This window comes from Motacilla alba, chromosome 1 (assembly GCF_015832195.1).
Source record: "Motacilla alba alba isolate MOTALB_02 chromosome 1, Motacilla_alba_V1.0_pri, whole genome shotgun sequence".
In the NCBI taxonomy this organism is placed as follows: domain Eukaryota; kingdom Metazoa; phylum Chordata; class Aves; order Passeriformes; family Motacillidae; genus Motacilla; species Motacilla alba.
In genome coordinates this window covers 5,317,546-5,337,078 of record NC_052016.1, presented here as the reverse complement: position 1 = coordinate 5,337,078, position 19,533 = coordinate 5,317,546, and the positions used below count along the sequence as shown (strand labels likewise).

The 19,533-nt window shown below is 40.6% G+C and overlaps 1 protein-coding gene across 1 annotated transcript in view; it reads right to left on the bottom strand.

The window, feature by feature from the left end:
- TRAPPC10 (trafficking protein particle complex 10) overlaps window positions 1–15,216 on the bottom strand; it is a 37,885-nt gene extending 22,669 nt beyond the window's left edge. Inside the window, exons 1-6 of the mRNA XM_038150225.1 lie at window positions 15,013–15,216; window positions 5,720–5,801; window positions 4,897–5,032; window positions 3,612–3,808; window positions 2,119–2,314; window positions 902–1,013 (exon numbers count right to left, since the gene is read on the bottom strand). Coding sequence (XP_038006153.1) covers window positions 902–1,013; window positions 2,119–2,314; window positions 3,612–3,808; window positions 4,897–5,032; window positions 5,720–5,801; window positions 15,013–15,091 — 802 coding nt within the window. The 5' untranslated portion in view covers window positions 15,092–15,216. The remainder of the gene's footprint in view (window positions 1–901; window positions 1,014–2,118; window positions 2,315–3,611; window positions 3,809–4,896; window positions 5,033–5,719; window positions 5,802–15,012) is intronic.
- Window positions 15,217–19,533: the final 4,317 nt, after the last annotated feature.

The following is a 19,533-nucleotide window of genomic DNA, read 5'->3' as shown; positions in this document are numbered from 1 at the left end:
ATCACGTGGATAAATGAATTAATGTCTTAGCTTCAAAAGGCAAACCAAAAAACCACCAGAACTTCCACAGTGAGGTAAGATAACTCAATTTCACATTCAATTCCCACAGGCTTTTTTTGTCTTCACTGTATGTCTGTTATCAGTATAGTGGCAACCAGTTTCTAATTTATTTATTAGCAATTAAGCCTACCTGAAGTTCAAAACAAACAAGCTTTATCTGTTTAAATATTTCTCACTCAGACATCATGGATGGATGTGCCCCCACTTCTAGGTCTTGCGTTAGGTTCAGTCAGCACAAATCTATTTCACTGCAATTACTCCTGCACTATATTTTCACCAGATTCATAAAACACATCTGATTAAAGCTGTTATATAACAGCATGTGCTTTAGCTCATTAAAACAGTTTAAAGCTATTTGATACTTCTTGCACAGTAATTTTTCTCAAAAATGAAGTTAAATCTTCTGTAGTGCAGATTAAGCACCTATTTCTATTAGGTTTTGCAGTGATTACCAAACATCTTGTGTAATTTGAGGCAACACTGAATGCACTTTTCCAGGAAGCTCTTTACTGAAAAACCTAGCAGTGAGCTGTAAAAACAGCAGCTGTATCTCAGCCAGATCAATACTTGTGTCATTTCATAGTTCAGGGCTCTGGTTGTAACAATCATTCCATTAGAGCAAAACACAGGTTTTCATTAAAAATTGCTTCTAAGCCTCACAGACAAGAAACAAAATTTTGGTAAGTCTGTAACTGATGGACATTTGGGTTTGCACACAGCATAAAACAAGAGCACAAACTGCCTGGTGCAGCCTCCCTGGGACTGCCCAAAGCACAGGGCTGCTCAGCACAGTGAAGGAATTCCTGCACTCAACATTTATTTCACATTTTCAGACACTTACCACCGGCCCCAAAGTTGACGACGTACTGAGAGAACAAGGCATCCAGCTCATCATACTGCACCAGGGCATCCTCAAACTGCTGCAGCATCTCAAAGACAAAGGCCAGCTCTTCCTTTTGGCACACAAACAATACAGGGAACATGTTATTGACATTATTCATGTCTGATATTACAGCCTGTCCTCATCCATCCACAGAGCTCCAGGAACTACTTTTTCTAATTTTCATTTCAGACATATAAGAAAAACCTGCCATTGGAGCAGATTTCTTCCCAACACAGGGAGGTCCACAAAAGAAGATTAAATCATACAGCTCTGCCAGTAAATTCTGATGTGTATCCAGATCCTGATTCACTACAAGATATTGCTCATAGATCTATTAAAAGTTTGAATTTAAATAAATGAATGAATAAATGCTGAACACATCTCCCATAATAGTACTGATTATTTCCTCTCAGTCTACACCAGGAAGGCATCAACTGCAGTGCATCATAAAAGGTTTTTTTTTTGTATACAAAGCCAAACTGCTAAGTAGAAAAGGCCTCAAAGGAAGATATATCCTATGCAAAAGATAGCACATGTAGTCAAAGGAGACAGGAGGATGCAGTGGAGTAGAGATCAGCATTGTACAGGAACCAGAAAATTCCAAAGGAATCAAGATCTTTAATTTTATCAAACAAGAAGTTCTTTCTTTTCTCTAAACCAGCTAAAACAAAACTGCATTTATAACTACATAAAAATAGAATTCATGGCACTCTCTATATGGATTACTTCAAAATAGACACTTTTCTAAACATCACCTCCATAAATACTGATACAATCTGAACAAAGAAAACAGCAGCATTCATATTAAATACCAGTTGTGAGTTTGAGTGTGTATGCACAGTAATGGGACATTTACCCCAAATTCAAGATCAACTACTAAAACACTTTTTAGATGCAATTCGTTTGCTTCAATTGAGGTTCATAAAATTTTGACAAGCCTGAAGAAATTCTGCTTTTTTAACAGCAGATAACTGTATTAGTGCATTAAAAGGTAACTCAAACCTGCTGCAAACAGGATCCAAAAACACTGCTTTTAAACCAGCCTCCATAATTCCTGCCACAGCCCTCAAAGAATGATCAGAGCATTAAAAGGACCAGAAATCCAACCACAACAAAAAAGCACCATTTTTAAAACTAGGACTCAAGTATTTTCTTCAATTTCAAGAGACTCTTACCTGGACCATGAAATACTCGCAGAAGCTCCACCCTGGCTCAGTCCTTTTCTCTCTCAGAGTTCTCATGTCATCTTCAAACTTGCCTAAGTTTTTGGTAAAGGACATGAGAAGCAATGTCCTGAGTTTGGTCAGGAAGGCATTCCAAGATTCCTGAGAACGGGAAGAGTCTTTCAAAGGGTCAGAAAGTACCACACATCTGTAAAGAGATGGATAAAATTCTATTTGAGGAGGCAAACACATAATTCACATATAAATGCCCAGCTGAATACTGTGCATTCCTGACAAATTCAGAATGAACAATATTTAGTTTTTCAATCCACATTAATCAGAGGAAAAAAAAACAAGTTTGTTTGTTTGTTTGGAGGCAGCTATGTTGGGGTTTTGGGTTTGTTGGGTTTGTTTTTTTTTTTGGTTGGGGCTTGGTAGCTTTTAAAAAACTTTGTCATGTGATATAGTTTATGAGAAGAGTTAAGTGTTTTACCCAGATTGAGTACGCTAAAGCTTTTCCTTTTTTTTAGCAAATAATGGATACATTATTCTAACTATTTAAATATAAGTAAAGCTGTAGCTAACCTAGAAAAGAAAAGTCTGCCTGGCAATACAAATCAGCAGAGCAGCAAATATAGCTACTCCTGGTAAAGATTATACAAAATACAAATCAGGATCTATTAGTTCACATATAGTCAGCCTTTCCTAACTCACTTGAAATAATCGTCCATAATAGATTCTTGAAATATCTCAATCTGGTTTTACATATCCTATGTGCTAAAACTTCCTCTGCTTTTCTCAGAAAATAAACAGATCCCATTATTTACAGATCAATTTTTTCAGAGCATCTTCCTTCCTCAGTTTTTCTACCACAATTTATTAACATCCAAAAAACTAATGATATATCTAAAGACAGGAAAATCTCTCATCCAAGTAAAACACTATTTCTGGTTAGAAAATCCTATTTTGTTGGCTTTAATGAACGCAAGAGCAGTTTTATACATTCATTACTATTTCCTTAGAATAAAAACACCTGAATAAACTGGCCTTATGTCAATTATCTCAGAGTGGAAAGGTGATTAAGTGAACAGCAGAAAGTAAAATGGCAAAAAATAAGCCCTATGGGCTTCATATTCCCTACTCACCTCACTCCCACCACCTGAAACTCTGGTAAGACTTTTGCAAGCACCTAAGCAAACAAAAAACCCTGAAGGTCTAAAAGCTGATTAACATCACACTGTTCTGCCTAAACCTCTCTACGCCAGGAGGAGATACCACACATTTCAAAGCTGCCACAAACCCAGGAAAACTGAAAATACAATTTCTCCCTTTATTCTTGGTGCCAGCCTCCTTCAAAGCACAAATCTTACAGAGCCACCAGTGTAAATACTGGACATCAAGGGAAGTCTTGAAACGAGCAAGGAATGGCTCGCACATGAAGCTGAGTGTATAAATCAGCACACTGGTCAAAAGATGAAAATGTTTGCTAGCCCAAGAATGCTCACCTGTCACTTTGCTTGTTACAGAAGTCATTCCTTATTTTATCTACTATAGAAGTTCGGGGAAGGATATTGGTTTTGTTCTTTTTCTTGGCATCACTCTCAACCACCACAATCAGCCAGTCCACTGAGCCGTGAGCTTTGAGAACGTTCTGCCACTTGGTGATGTCATCCTTGACTGTGGTTTTGTACACTTCCGTGTCCTGGGATGAGAAGTGGTGAATCATCAAATCAAACAGACATTCTGAACAATTTCAAAAGGCAAGTTTTGTTCCAAAAGAAAGCAAACAGAAAGACATATCAAATGGAATTAGCGACAGTCCACTTACTGAAAAAAATCAAATAAGGTAAAGCATAGTAAAACTCTAGCCTTTTAATTTAATTCATTTCCAGTATTTTAGTTAATACTAAATGTAGTATTTGGTACATTATCACTCTTTAGATGACTGAAATTAAGATTTTTAAACATCATTTAAGCTCTTTATTTTACACCTTCTGGAGCTTTGCAATAAAAACATGTTTGAAATTACAAAGCTGAACTGTTTTATTCTCACATAGTAACAGAAGCGTGATATTTCCACCTTCTGCACTGCTCAAATCTCAACCTGTTTAAAAGCTTTTTTATAAAAATATTTTTTTTAAAAAAGCAGAAGCATTGTTTAGAATTATTTTGCTTCTGGGTTGGTGTTACACAGATATATACAGATAATTCTTAAGGCTGTTCTGGATTCTTTTTGACTGGTCACAGATCAGATGTCACCCATGTCCTTCAAGTAGATAATTAATTCACAACAGAGGCAAACCAAAAGGCAGTGAACTGGAGATAAACAGGATTAAGACATTCCAAATCTTGCCCAGTTAAATTGCTGACATCCACCAGTACCTGACAGACACACAAGATGGAACTAAAGAAAAAAAAGGGTATCTTTAGATTCCAATGCACCAACAGATCATAACTGAACTACCCTGGCCACATTTCTGTGTTACAAAGAAAGTGCACTGTGCCACTGCAGCATCACTGTAAGATCCTGGGGGGTTTTGTGACAAGTACTGAAAACAGGTTATTCAAATGCCTGTCCTCTTAGTGTCAAGTAACATTACAAACAGATACTGCTTATGGCAAGAAGTGCTCAAGCTAAGTTTTGTTTCCAGCAATATATCAGGTATGCATGCTTATGCAACCAGACTTAATTGTTTTGACTTTCTTCTTGTGCTGCCTGTTATTTTCATTTGCTTTTCAGGCTTTTGTGAACAATTTAATTTTTAAATTTGAGTTTTTCCGAGTACTTACACAACATTCTGTCCAATAAATATGAAGGAAGGGAAAAGTCAAAAGGGCTTTATTCCCCTCTTTGGGTAGTAGCTCCTCTTTAAACTGAACAAAGTTGGATTCCAGGTGAATCATCTTCGGAGCACGGCCGTAAGACCTACAGAGTTTAAACACTGAAATTAGTGGACAGAATAGAAAAATGAACACGTGTTGTGGGGAAGAGAAATAAACTGAAATACTCTGGCACTGGAAACCCACAAACTACACTCACTGCAGCTGGTGTAAAGTCAACTAAAATTTGGTATTGCTTGAAATGAGATAAAAGCTCTTTTTTAAAGTACAGAAGCTAGAAGCTCTTCAGCTTTCTTTCAGTAAAAAAATTTCTGTATCTCTCGGACAAGTAGAAAACACCAAATAAAAGAATTCCCCAAAATTTTTTTCCAATCACAAAACATTCAAATACATTAAATGTATTTCTGAAGGGAAATACATCTAATTCCATGTGAGTTCTACCTCTACTCTCATTAAGAAGAAAGCATACCACTTTCACAACACAGCAGCCAAAGCACATGAAAGCACACCAAGACAAACCCACAAACCACAAAATCAGGAAGAGAAACACAGCATTACTATCATTTTTCTTTAGGCAAAGTTGAAGGGTTGAAAAGATCACCCTGAAGTGCACAACATTCACTTTGATTATCTAATTTCTCCAATTTCTTCGAGTCAGTTGCTCTGTTCAACTCAATTTATGGTAAGAGCTCCTCAGAACACAACAAATACACATTTACCCAGGTCAAAACCAGACACTGAAACAGAATCACAGAATAAAATGAAAGTTTACCTCCTCCATTCCATGGGTTCTCTAGGAAGCTGCTGAGAAAGTGTAGGATACAAGGAAGTAAATAAATTCTGATCTCCAGCACCTGAAAATGAAAGGCATTCATATATTAGCATGTGCAAATTATAGAATGTGTATTAATATGCTATTCTACTAATGGTCTGCTGTTACTAAGAATATTTAATTTTGTCTGCTATGTGGAGACTGGAGTCCAGCACTGAACTAGAGTTTTTAAGGTCTCAAGACTTAATACAACACTTTTAAGCAGACACTGTTGCAAACTTCTTACTGTGATTTTACACAGAGCTACATAATCCATATCCCAAAGAGAGTATCATAAAGCTGGTCCAACTCCAAAAACAAAACAAACAGCTCCTTAGCTGGAGTCACTGTTATATTAAAAAAAAAAGTATATTTAAAAATATTCCAGAATTTAGATTTCTCAAACCAAAGACTGGGTAGAGAGTGGTTCCCATCATCCTGTAGCAGGATCTACACTGAGAAACTTTGGTTTAGCACATGTTCTATGTTTTACTGGATATGATTCCTCTCTCATTATCTGGGGCTGTTGTTAGTACCAAACACCTCCCTGACTACCATGCTGCTCTTCAAAACATGAGGTCTGTTAACACAGTGCAGGTCCCAAACAACCACATTAAATAAAACACCACTGCAGGAGCTACTTATATACAAGTCAGAACAAAATGTAGTATTTACCACATGAAAAAAAAGGTATTACCAGTAACATTTCAACATTAATTCTTACACTCACTTAGGTTCAGGGAAGATATGATGAGGACAACACATTAATTAAGATTTTAACAGCTTTATAGGCAATTCTGCTATTTCCTGGTGGTTTTCCTTTTCACAATCATTCTGCACACCAGAACAGGAAGATCATCTCACTTTCCTGTGGAACTAGAAGCTGCAGAAGTACCTAATATCCTTTCTTCTCCGTCCCACCCCCCAATCTCACATCCAGGCACAAAGCCAGGCATTGCCTCCACCTTCCTTTAGCATTCTTTAGCTCATCTTAAAAATCCTTTTCCAGTCCACTCTCCCCAATTTTCTTATATATATATTATTATTCTCCCATATAGCATTTTGATTACCAGCACTAGCAGAATTCTATCACCACACAATAAAGTACATTAAAAAATTAAAGTTTAAAAGGCTGATTAAGTGCAAGAACCACATTAGCTATTATTCAACAATGCTAATTTCATAAAATAGTTAAAAAACAAAACAAAAATAATTAGTACTTTAGCCCTGTTTCTCAAGAAAAGTACCTTATGCCTGATCCTTCACCTTCATGCCATCTGAATTAAGTGTACCATACCAGATGCTATTTAAGACCACAAACAAATGCCCTGAATGAATACTGAAACAAGTGTTATTCACAGTGTTAATGCTGTTTTATACCAAGTTACACCTCTGTGAGCCAAGCTGAGAACAGTTTATTGATTTGCAACTCATTACTGCCCACAGAGAGTGAAACATGGCTTAGTGACTTAGCAGCAGCACGATGACCACATCAAAATGAGAGTCTGTGAGCTCCAAATCTGCTGGAAAGAACAAGCCACATATTTTATCTCTGGAGTATTGCAAAGTAATTTTTCTACACTGCACCAAAAAATTCAATGTATGCCACAAAAATATGCCAGAATTCAACATCTTAAGTAAAAAGGACTACTACTGAATACAGAGGAATTAAAGGATAATGTGTAAGCACCCTGCTATTCACAGACACATCACATCATCAGCTTAAAACAGGTATATTCATTTTAAAACCAGTCAGCTTTTCCTCCTGCATTGGTTTTGAGGGCATATCAAATACACAGAAGAATGTGTTTTATGATCAAGGCAACACAGCCCTCTAGGATTAGAAGAAAAGTGAGAACAGACCTTCAATGTGAAATACATTGGCTGTCTTTGAACACAGACCAAAGCTGCTACCACATATTTCCAACACCCAAAGGGCTGCAACATTTCATGTTCTGCTCAACTGGACCCTGTATCTACTGTAATCAGCATGTTTGAGCTGATCAAGCCAAGAACACTAAAATGAAATTATCAGCAGGCAACACCAGCACAGCACTGACACGGGACCAGCACTGATACCAGTAAGTATAGCAAGGAATTGTTAGGGCTGTCAGATGCACGATAAATTGTGAACTGGGTGCTACTGGGCTGCAGGGAGGGAGGGGAGCACCTCACAGCACAGAGACAAGACCTGCACAAATAACAGAACAGAAAGTCCCAAAAGATCACTGTTTCTGGCGTGGTGTTGAACAAGATTCCTGTGGCTCAACAGACTTCAAGCATGGCACAAGTCTCATTTTCTTCTCCATATATATGCCTCTGATGCTTCAGTAGTCGGTGTATCTATGATACACTTTCCAAAATATAAAAAAAAAAGATGGAAAATAAAGAAAAAATAAAGGAGAAAATGCAAACAACACCAGTACAGGAATTTTTGCTTGTTTCTGAATGAATTCTATGAATATAGAATGAAACATTCCAAAACCCCAAGTAACTCTAGAATTCAAACTTAGAGCAAACCCAAAAAGTCTGCACAAAAGTCCGAGAATTGCTTCAAAGATTTTGTTGTAGGACTTCTTGTCACTTTTTGTGAGGAGATTGTTTTGTTTGAGGTGTTTTGGAAAAAGAAAAAGAAAAAAAAATTTAAATATGATGACTCAACCGTATCACAGCAAATTCATAATTCATTTCAGTGGATTGGTCTCAACACTAAGACCCAAGCCAAACTATTCTATGGCTGTCAGTAATGGGGCCAGAGTGTAAATGATTATCAGACACAACTGAAAGGGACAAGGAAGGATGTGCATATATGGGAAGGAAAAGTAATTCTGGAATCCTATCATAATTAAAACCAAGAAGCCTTCTAGAGAAGGGTTTTCATCTTTCATAACCTACAGGCAAATAAGACCAAAATACATTACAGAGATAACCAGAGAGTAACATTAGACTCTGATAACCTCCTGGAACACCTACCTCAGCTTTTAAACCATGTATGTCTGAATTAATCTTCTCCCCACCTGGATGTCAGCAGACACCCCACAAATACAGAAAGAACACAGTGACTCTTTCAGTGACACCCCACCAAGTACAGGGTGCTTCTGCACATGAAGGGATAACACAACACTTGAAAGCAGTAATGTTCAAGTGATATACAGTAAAAAGAAATATCCCAGGAGAAAGAGAAGAACAAAGCACCTGTTTCCTTTCTTTCTACATGACAAAGTTCAAAGGGTAGGGCCTTTGGCACTTATCTAAACACTTCACGTGCTGTGGGCGGAGAATAGATTTGCTCTGGGTGAAGAATGGACAGAGAGCAGCCCTGAGGAGAAGGAATTGGGGGTGTTGGTTGAGGAGGAGCTCAACATGGCCAGGCCATGTGCACTGACAGCTCAGAGAGCCAAAGGTGTCCTGGGCTGCATCCAAAGCACTGTGGGGAGGAGGGGAGGGGGGGATTCCGCCCCTCTGCCCCACTCAGGTGCCCACCTGCAGAGCTGCCTCCAGCCCTGGGGTCCCCAACATGAGAGCGACATAAACCAGTTGGAGTGGACCAGAAGAGGGACACAAAGATGCTCAGAGTGCTGGGGCACCTCTGCTATGGAGAGAGGCTGAGAGAGGGGCTTGTTCAGCCTGGAGAAGAGACTTTAGAGCCCCTCGCAGTGCCTAAAGGGCCACCAAGAGAGCTGGTGAGGGACTTGGTACATGGGCCTGGAGTGACAGAGCAAGGAGCAATGGCGTGAAGCTGAAAGAGGGCACATTTAGACATCAGGACAAAATTCTTCCATGTGAGGGTGGGCAAGCCCTGGCATGGGGTGCCCAGAGAAGCTGTGGCTGCCCCATCCCTGGAAGTGTTCAAGGTCAGGCTGGATGGGGCTTGGAGCAACCTGGGAGAGTGAGTGGAAGGTGTCCCTGCTCATGGCAGGTGTTTGGAACAGGACGATCTTGAAAGTCTTTTCCAATCCAAACAATTCTGTGATTCTTTCCTCCTTGTCTTTCTTCCTGACATTTTGGTAGATCAAATCAGTGCAGCCTTCTTCTCTTCCCTCTTTCCCTATCTAGGACACTGGTTCTACTCTAAATTTGTACAGGAACAGTGAAAACCAGAACGACCACCTAACCAGGACTTCCAAGGGGAACACGCACTCTTTGTAGCAGCTGTCTAATACCAATGAACCATAAAATATTGACATTTTTTAGGTTCATGCCAGCCTAAAACCATCAAAATCCCCAATAATATATTTTTCCTAACAGTTTCTATACTTCTTAGATGCTTAGAGAGGCTTTGACACTATAGTATCTAAATATACCACAGTGAATTTTTTTTTCCTCTAGAGAAAATTATCCTAACCCACTAACTACACAGGCAGTTTAAAACAAAAACTCCTGAGGTCAGATGACTAAAGAAGACAAATATTTTCCTTTGATACCAATGACAAGCCCAGTCAACTGAGATAAAAGGCTTTGAATACCTTTAAAAGAATACAGAGCCAAGACTACACTTCGGTGTAATTTTTTTTGGGTTTTATCTCCAAGTGTCACTCACAGCTAACCTTTCTGACCCCAATTACTCTTCCACTAGTAAAAAGTTCTACTATGAATCTTTTTCCTTAAATCACTAGTCTGTAAGAAGTGGATCTACCTGAAGTTTTGGTGAGGTTTTTATATTTACATCTTTTGAAGGTCCCCCTCTCTCCTAACTCAATGTTCAAAACACAATACAGCTAAATTGCTACATAAAAACCACAGCTGATTCACTAGAAGAAAATCCTTTAAGCAAATCTCCACTGCTGTGCTTCTGAATCTGTAAAACAGGTTAAAACTAACAAGTATATGCCACTTCTTCTCATAACAAATGTAATCAAATATTTAAGCACAGAATGATGTATCAACTACACAACAGTGATGACTTACAATGCAGGCAGGAGTTCTGGTTGAGAACAGGGGAAATGAATTTATAGGATATAGTTGTTAAATGGTCTCACTAGCAGCAAATCATTCTAATCACTTGGGCTACATCCCGCTTCTTGCTGGCACGTTTTTTTATTACATCTATCTACTAGTAACAGAAGAACTTTTGAATCAAGCTCCTCTAGTCCCAGAACAATATTCTTAACTGCAAATATTTCTTTTCACCACAAAAAGATGCAAAATTCTTCCCTTTCCCTCCCCACCCTTTGCTTTTATTAATCTTTCTGTTCCTACTGTAGATAATTGCAAACATTTTCTCTTCTCGGGCCTACAAAGCATTTGCTGATGGTTTTTCTGTTGCTGTATCACAGCACATTCTGAACGTGGACCAGATAAAAATGATGCACACCATTCTCGCCAAAGATTATATATGAAGTCCATTGTGCTAAAACAGATTATTGACAGTGAGAGCAAACATGCAAACACACAACACAAACAGACAGAAGACAATATAAACAGATACTACGAGCTGATAATGGAATATTCCACATGAAGATAATTACAAAAGGACAGCTTGTTAGGAAAGCTCTAGCTCTGAAAAACCTAATAATTACTTTATTTTGCAGAACTGCCTTTAGTCTCCAGCCTCCTCTTCATATGGATAGAGCTAATAATTTAAGTGCAAATCACCTACATGAGTTCTTCAGCTGATATATGTGTGCAACAACATTATACTGAAGCTCCAAAGACCTTCTCAAAGTTTCAAATAGGATTCCTGAGAAGGAAACAACATTGTTTGGGTTTCCTAGGAAAAGCAAGCTGCACTGGCTTAGAGATTTTGTAAAGTCAACATTTTACAGAAACTACTCAAGTTCAAGATGTTACATGCAAAAACTCAACTTGCCTCTACAAAAAAAAAAAACCAAAAAAAAATTAATGATGCTAAAAATAATCCTTCTACAGCAGGGAGAAAGCTGTAAAATGACTCAAAATACTTTGCAAGCTTACCAGGTCTGGCAGCAATGCAGATAAAGTGCTACAAATGAGTTGAGAGTTTACAAAGTAACCTGCCAGAGAGAGCGGAACCACAGCTGGACAGCGAAACTCCCCAGTGGCTTTGCAATCTAGTAAGACTGACAGTGTAAAAAATATGGCTCAAATTAATTTGGAATTGAGTCATCATGGCACTCAGTCCCACCTGACAAGAGTGATTTAGCACTCAGGGGTGCTGCCATACTGGGAAAAAGGAAAATGCATAAAGGAACAGCAACTTTCTGTGAATATACTACTTTTCCCACACTTGGAAAATCTGTATGCCTAGAGAAAGGGTCTCCAGAATTTGTCATGCCATGACAAATTCTATGAATCTAAAAAATCTCTGTTAAAACTACAGGTGTTTCCAGTGATGCAAACACCATAAAAACAAGGCTAATTCACTTACACACAGCTTCTGAGGGCAAAATAATCAAGTTACAGCACTAACATGAAAGAAGTGCTGACAAAAGCTGCATTTGCAACTGGCATCAGATGTCCAAGACATGTGGAACCTGCCATTTTTTTTCCACAGGCCAAAGCCTGTACACAGAGTGCTGAATTCAGGGTTGTGCCAATATAGCAAATAACTACTGTTACAATAAAGACTAACTCATAGATTTGAAAGCATAACTCTCTCTGCCAAAGACGCGTTCCTTTCAGAGCACTGTCAAATTTATTTCAAGGAGGTAAAAACATTTGTTTACAGAACAACTCTGGTATGGACAATGTTGAAAAGAAGTTTCACTAGGAACAAAACTCCCTCTTCAGTTCTCTCTTATTAAGAACAAACCCTAAGAGTTAACAGGAGTTATTTCATGATGCAGAAGTTTGCCTGACAGAGATTAATCTGAATCTTGCAGCAAAAGGAAATACTTCTGCTCTGAAAAGCATCCTCATTTAACCTTCACTCTTCCTTCACATAATCAGAACCCAGCCATCCCCTCACAGGTCTGTTTTTCCCCCACATGCCCCTCCTGGGTGGGACACTTACCCCAGGACAATTCCAACTGCCTGAAACTGGAACCACAGACAAAAGATAAACTGTGTTTGTTGAGCAGTTTCTAATACCATGGCTTTTAATGCGTTTTGCAATGAACCCACACCTAGTCAAGCCTTTCCCTGGAAGGCCAAGCCTCACCCCTGTGTAAATCTCTGGCAATATAATGCTAAGAGGAGCTTCCCTTCAAGTAAGCCATTATTGGTGAATGCACTTATTTGAAATACTACAGTCTCTAAGTACTCCACTTCTCTGAACAGAGAAGAAGAGAAGCTAAAGCAGTTACAGTAAAATGCATTTCCACATTGAAATCAAATGTTTTGCTTAAAAACCAGCAAGTCACCCTTACTACATTCACCAGAGAGGTAATCTGTGAGCAGTTTTGATGATTTAACTTCAACTCCTGAATTAGGCTGTCTCAGACCAAGCCACTCCAGTCCACACCACTAAAGACATTACTGTTGTGCTTGTCCAGGGCAATAGAAATTATTTCCTCAGTCCAGGAGTGAGGCATACAAATGACAAGTAATGCTCACCTCCTATCTCATTTGTAAGTCTGCTGCTACCATACCGGATGGGGATGAGAACAAAACATTACACAACCATAATGTATGCTCATTCACCACACAAAATTAATACCATTTTCAATATCAGAAAACTGGGCTTGATTGAAATCTGGTTAAATTTTGTGTTTGAAAGCTTGAAAATTCCCTTGTACAAAGAGACCAGAGCTATTTTCAGTACCCACTAACAAAAAAAAACGAGGTTTTACTCTGAGGTAAAACTCTGTGTATTTCAACAGAGTAAAATGTTACTTAAATCATACAGGAACAGGGAAGACTGACCTGCACCACCAAGTCCCCCTCCCACACACATGGAGACTCTCTAATGCTGAATACACATAAAGCCAGAAAATCTCTAAAGCAAGCCCCCACAGCCTGAATATTAACACCAGCAAACTATATCCTCCAGATGTTTCTGATATGCACATTTTTTCTGACTTTAAATCTGAAGTGAAATAGATTTCAAAATTCTTGAAATAGGTGAGTAGAGAAGATTCAGTACTGATCCTGTTCAGCTTATGAACTGCATTCAAAAAAAGGAAAAAAGTTTAAGACAGAAAAAAAGCACATTTATAAAATAGTCTGGACAAAATATACACACAGAGTTCCACAATTATACAGCCACAAGGTTACAGTTGGATACTTTTTCTAAGCAAGGTCTAAGACCTTAATCACCAATAAATGCTTACTTCATAATAAGACAACACAGAACTGTGAAACAAGTTTCTATTTCACAGGCACATAAAGCATGCCCAGTGTTCTAGTGATAAAGTGCAAATATGTATTTTGTTACATCATCAGTAGAGATACTTCTGACTAAGACCAGCCACTGGCTACCTTTTGTTAAAAAAGAAAAAGCAGAATTCTCTATGCTGATCTCATTCCCTTTACCTTTTTACAAACAACATTATGGATGTAGTTAGAAGAAAAAAAGACTACTCCAGTTGGAAGGAACCTCCCAGGATCATCTGGTCCAACTACATGACCACTTCAGGGCTGAGCAAAAGTTACAGCATGTTAAGGGCACTGTCTAAATATCTCTTAGACACTGACAGACTCGGGACAGACTTAGACACCTCCCTAAGGAGCCTCTTCCAGTGCTTGACCCCTCTCCTGTTAAAGAAACGCTTCCTAAGGCCCAGCCTAGTCCCCAGCCTAGTCCACGTGCTTGTTTTAAGTGAACTTTGAGTGCCCCCCTCCAGACCTGGGAGAGCAGGCGGGATCACGTTTTACATCAGGACCACCTGCCTGTCTCTGCTACCTGAAAGAACTAATTCACAGCTGGAAGCAGGAGATCCCGTTTTGGTTAACTCAACCCTCCCAGGGATGGAAGCAAAGCAGCTAAAGATTAAAGTATAATGTCAGGGGGAAGGCATCAGTGGGATCGCCGCAGAGGATGCCTCCTCGCAACTTCTCCTAGCACCAGCAAAGCCACACAAAGCTCGCTGGCAGGAAGTTTGGGGTTCGCGATTTATTCTCATATTTTACCCTCTTCCCCTAGACACCTCCGAGCACGGCATTCGGTTTATTATTTACTACAGAAACAACCTCAAGTTTCCCCACCGCCATCAGAGAGGGGGGGAAGCAGCGACGAGGCAAGCCCCGCCATCGGATCCCTTCTGCAGGCGCCCTGTCCCCACCCGGAGCTGCGGGAGCCCCCCAAACCCAGCCAGCCGCTCCTGCCTCCCCCCGGGCCCGCCGGGGGCACCGGCCGGACCCCCAGCCCCGAGAGCAGCGGCGGCGGCGGCACTCACAGGTCACGATGGGCTTGTTCTCCATGGTGTAGATCACGGGGGGCTTCTCCCTGCCCTCCTCCTCCTCGGCGGGGTCCATGAGCGGGCGGGGTCGTCAGCCCCGGCTCCCCCGCCCGCCCGGCGCCATGGAAACACCGCCGGGGGGCTGGGACGGGACGGGCCGGGCCGGGCCGGAGCGGGGGTGGTGCCGCCGCTGCCGCCCCCCCCCCCCCCGCCTCCCCCCACCCCCTTCCCCGCGTCCCCGCAGCGCCGCTCCGGAGGGGAAGGCGGGCGGGAGCGGCTCATCCGCTTCCTGGATCACCGGGCAGGCATTACCGCTTCCGGGGAGCGCCGCCGCCGGGGAACCCGGAAAAGGGGGAAAGCGGCGGGGAATGAACCGGGAGGGGGGTCCCGGCCTGCGGGCCCCGGCAGCCGCGGGGACCCGGGGCGGGGCTGCCCCTGAGGGACCGCCCGAGGTGCCTGAGGGGCAGAGCCCCCCCGGGCCGCCCTGAGCGGTGACAGCCGGCGCGAATCGCGGAATGGCCGGGGTTGGAGTGACCTCTGGAGAGCGCTCAGTGGCCTCCGGAGATCTCTCAGTCCATCCTAGGCAAGGTCACCCAGAGCAGGTGACACAGGAGCGTGTCCGGATGGGTCTGGAATGTCTCCAGACAGGGAGACTCCACACCCGCCCTGGGCAGCTGCTCCAGAGCTCTGCCACCTCCATGGAAAGAAGTTCTTCCTCGTGTCGGGGTGAAACTAATCGTGTTTTAGTTTATGCCCGTTGCTCCTTGTCCTGCCGCCGGACACCGCTGAAGAGTCTGGCAGCATCCTCTTGGCACCTTCCTGGGAGATGTTTATATGTATGGATGAGATCCCTTCTCAGCCTTCTCTAGACTAAACAGGCCCTGCTCCCGCAGGCTCTCCTCATAAAAGAGATGCTCTTTATTGAAGTGAATATTATTTAAATTTGTTGCAGGACATCTGTGAGGCTTTGGTGGACTTCGCAGGCAGCTACCTGATGTGTCATTCCCATGGCTGTTCCTGGCTAGATCAGTGGGAGTAAGTGCATTAGGGATCATATTTTCCACTGACTTTAAATATATAAGTGAATATGGTCCTTGAAGTTTAATGGTTTATAATGTAGGGTTTTAAATGCATAGAGATAGTAACACCCCATTACACTTCTGTTGGGTCTAATTAGTGGTTTTAGAGCCATAAAATTGACCCTTGCTTTACTTTAGACTGAGATGCTATTCCTTTCTTTTAAAAAAATCTGCTGTTCACCTGGGTCAGCTGCAATTTCTTCAGAATAAAGAATCCTAAACTTAGAGTGTTTGCACTTACTGTCTCAAATAAAAGTGAGTAAGATCTAGAAGAACATATTGAAAGTAGCTTACCATAAGGGGTGAAAAATGGAAAACACTGCATGCATGTATAAAGCCAAATGTCACCTCAGGTAGGACTATAAGTAATCTGTGAATTAATCATAACTCTTTATTGCACAGTGATATTGTGCTCAGGTGGTTTGGGTGTTCAAATATTTATAGAAGTAAATTTCTTTAGAATTTTCTCTCAGTAAAACCTTAACCCTATTTTCTGGACTTAAAATGTTGATTCAAAAATAATTACAGCATCCTTGTAACATATTTCAACCCTTAATACTGTTGAATACTCCCAGTTTTATCTCTACCATTTTACTGGGGGGTTATTGGTTGTTTCTTATTTGAATATTTTCACAAACATTTGCACAGAAATTTGCTTTCACCTTGGTTGTAACTTGTTTCCTTGGCACAGTCAAATTTTAAGAATCTTATATAGCACAATAAAATTTTTTAATCTGATTTTCAGGTTTAGGTGAGAGTTGGACACATTTTTTAAGTGCTGTGAGAGTCAAGACATATCATAGTACAATTTTATTTTTAAAATGTCAGCACTTAAACACTCTTTTACCGTGTAAGTTTATGGAAAAAATTGTTCACTGAAACAGAAAAGAAAAAAACACTTTTTATGCACTCATAAAAAATTATAAATTCCTCCCAGTAAGTTCCAGAGTAACTCAGATGCACAAATTTTGTGCATGTGTCAAATGGTCCTGAACAGCACAGGTAGGGAAACAGGTAAACCCAAGTCAAATGTGTTTATCCCCTTTTCTCAGAGATTAGAGATAAGGCAAATAGTTCATTGGGATTAACATTTTATTAACTATACAATTTGATGAATAATTCTATTTCCTCTCTAGTTTTTATGTTGCAGTATAGCTGCTTCTATAAAAAACAAACCAACCAACCAAAAGAAAAGCCCTGTCCTAGCCCTGCTTGCTGTTTTTAATAGCAAGTGAAGCAAATACATCTCCATTTGTGGTTTATTCCTAAACTGTCTTCTCCCTCCCAAAAAACAAGACAGACTCACTAATACAGGCAAGAAGACTCAGGAAAACAACTTTTCATTGTGTCTCAGGTGTGTAATTGCCAAAAATACTAGAAGTCAGTTTGACAGGGAATGAAACAGACTGGTCTCTGATGGGAAAGGTAGATCTTTTATAGCAAACTGCACAGAGAAAAAAAAAAAAACAAAAAAAACAAGCATTTGGAAATTAGGACTTCGACAATTTTCTGGTTCTACCTTGCATTTGGAAATGAATGGATGGAATTTTCCTTCTGGGGAAAAGAGGAAAAGGGACCACTTGAAGGGTAACCAGAATTTTGCTTTTACCTTTACAGCAGCTAAAATACTCTCTGTCTCTACTAGAAATCATTACATCTCTTAAGTGAATACTAGCTTTGTATCCACAAAACATAATCATTACAGACCCCAGGACACCGTGGTGCTATAGTTCACTCCAATTTTTCAACCTCTCATGCATGGCAAGATAAAATTTAATTCTTGCCTACCAATCAGTCTTTAGCCAAGCAAATTCTCTTCACCGTTTCGGATTGCTGGGTACCAGGTGCCTAAAACTTTTCTGTTGCCACATTAGCAGGGCAGAATGATGCCTGCACTTTAAATGAGGAGTCAGTAAGAGAGGAGGAGCTGAATTTGAGGTAGTTGATGGCCAGGCAGAGCCTGTACATGTGCTTTTATGTATCAGCATTATCATTTCTATTCCAGCCACAGGCTTAGTGCCCAAGTAGGTCACCTCTGGGATGGATCTTGACTTTGAGGCACAGTATAAGGGAACAGATTAATCTAAGAGGCATTTGTATGACTGGATGGAAAGACTGCATGTATATTACTAAACCAGGAAGAGTTTCCTGGTTTCCAAGTCTGTGCATCTCATTTTCCTGTGGATTTCAGGTTGGTGTGGAGAGAAGGGCACAGCGGCCTTTCTTTTCATCTCTACTCCACAGCCTGGCCTCTGCACAGAGCAGAGGTGTGCTGATGGAGCAGGGCCACAGCACACACCATCAACACTCAGGGGTGTTTACAGGAACAGGGCTCCAGCAGGAAAAGCAGCCTCAGAAAAATAGACTCTCTCCCAAAACAAGGCACATAAACTCATTAAATTTCCACAGCCAGACTCTGTACATTGCTCGCTTGGTTTAACTGCACCTCAGTAACTGTTTCATTAGCAGGAGCTGGTGTCTCTTTTTCCAGCTTTCACTTTGTCTGTGCACTCTGATCATGCAGCCTCGTCACTTCTCCCTCAGTTCACAGCTTCTCTCTGCAATAGTATTTATAAGTTACCACCCAGAATTCAAAATTTTCTCCCATCAACATTTTGCACAGTTGTTCTTCTGTGATGTTTCTTCTTATTGATGACTTAGAGATTTATACACCCAATAGCCCCTGCCACCAGGCAGTCCCATCAGTACTGCCTGCCTGGGTTTGGGTTAGGCTAGCTTCATGGGCAGTTTCTGTGGCTTTTGGGAACTCTTCCTCCTAGAGGAGGAATGAAGTCTGACTTGAAAGGTGGGAATTGTTTCAGAGGAAGAAACTGGTTTCAGAGGTGCTGTTTGTGTATATTGTGTGGTGGTTAATGTATCCCAACAGTTAAATTTCTCATTGTCCTGTTCTATCATATTTTATATGCACAAACCCAGTGGCACAGGTGTCAGGCAAACAGAGGAAGTCAGCATATCCCACACCTTTTCCAGATCCTGAATTTCCATTTCTTTTTTCCCTTGCTCTTCTTCTGTTACTGGTTTGTTTAAATGATGTGCTCTGCAAGGCAGGACAAGGAATTTCACTGTAAAATATTTGGCATGTGGTCAAAATGGAACATAGCTGTGCCCACAAGAACCATATCACAGAGATTAATGAGCTCAGTAACTGCAAGAGAAGCTGCAGTGGTTTTCTGAGGAACTGGATCCCGTGTCTCAGGTCTCCCAAAGAGCAAGAAGGTTAATTAAATCCTGGCTCTTTGTTATGACATTAAATCCTAAAATATGATGTCAGTCTTCAGGTCTCTACTGGGACAACTCCTGGTGAACTTCTTTCAAATATTTAAGCAGCAGGTAAATGAAAGGAAAGAACTTTAAGTGAATGCCTAATTGCCTTATGTTTTGATGCAATGTCCATTACAGGGGAAAATCCACATTTGAA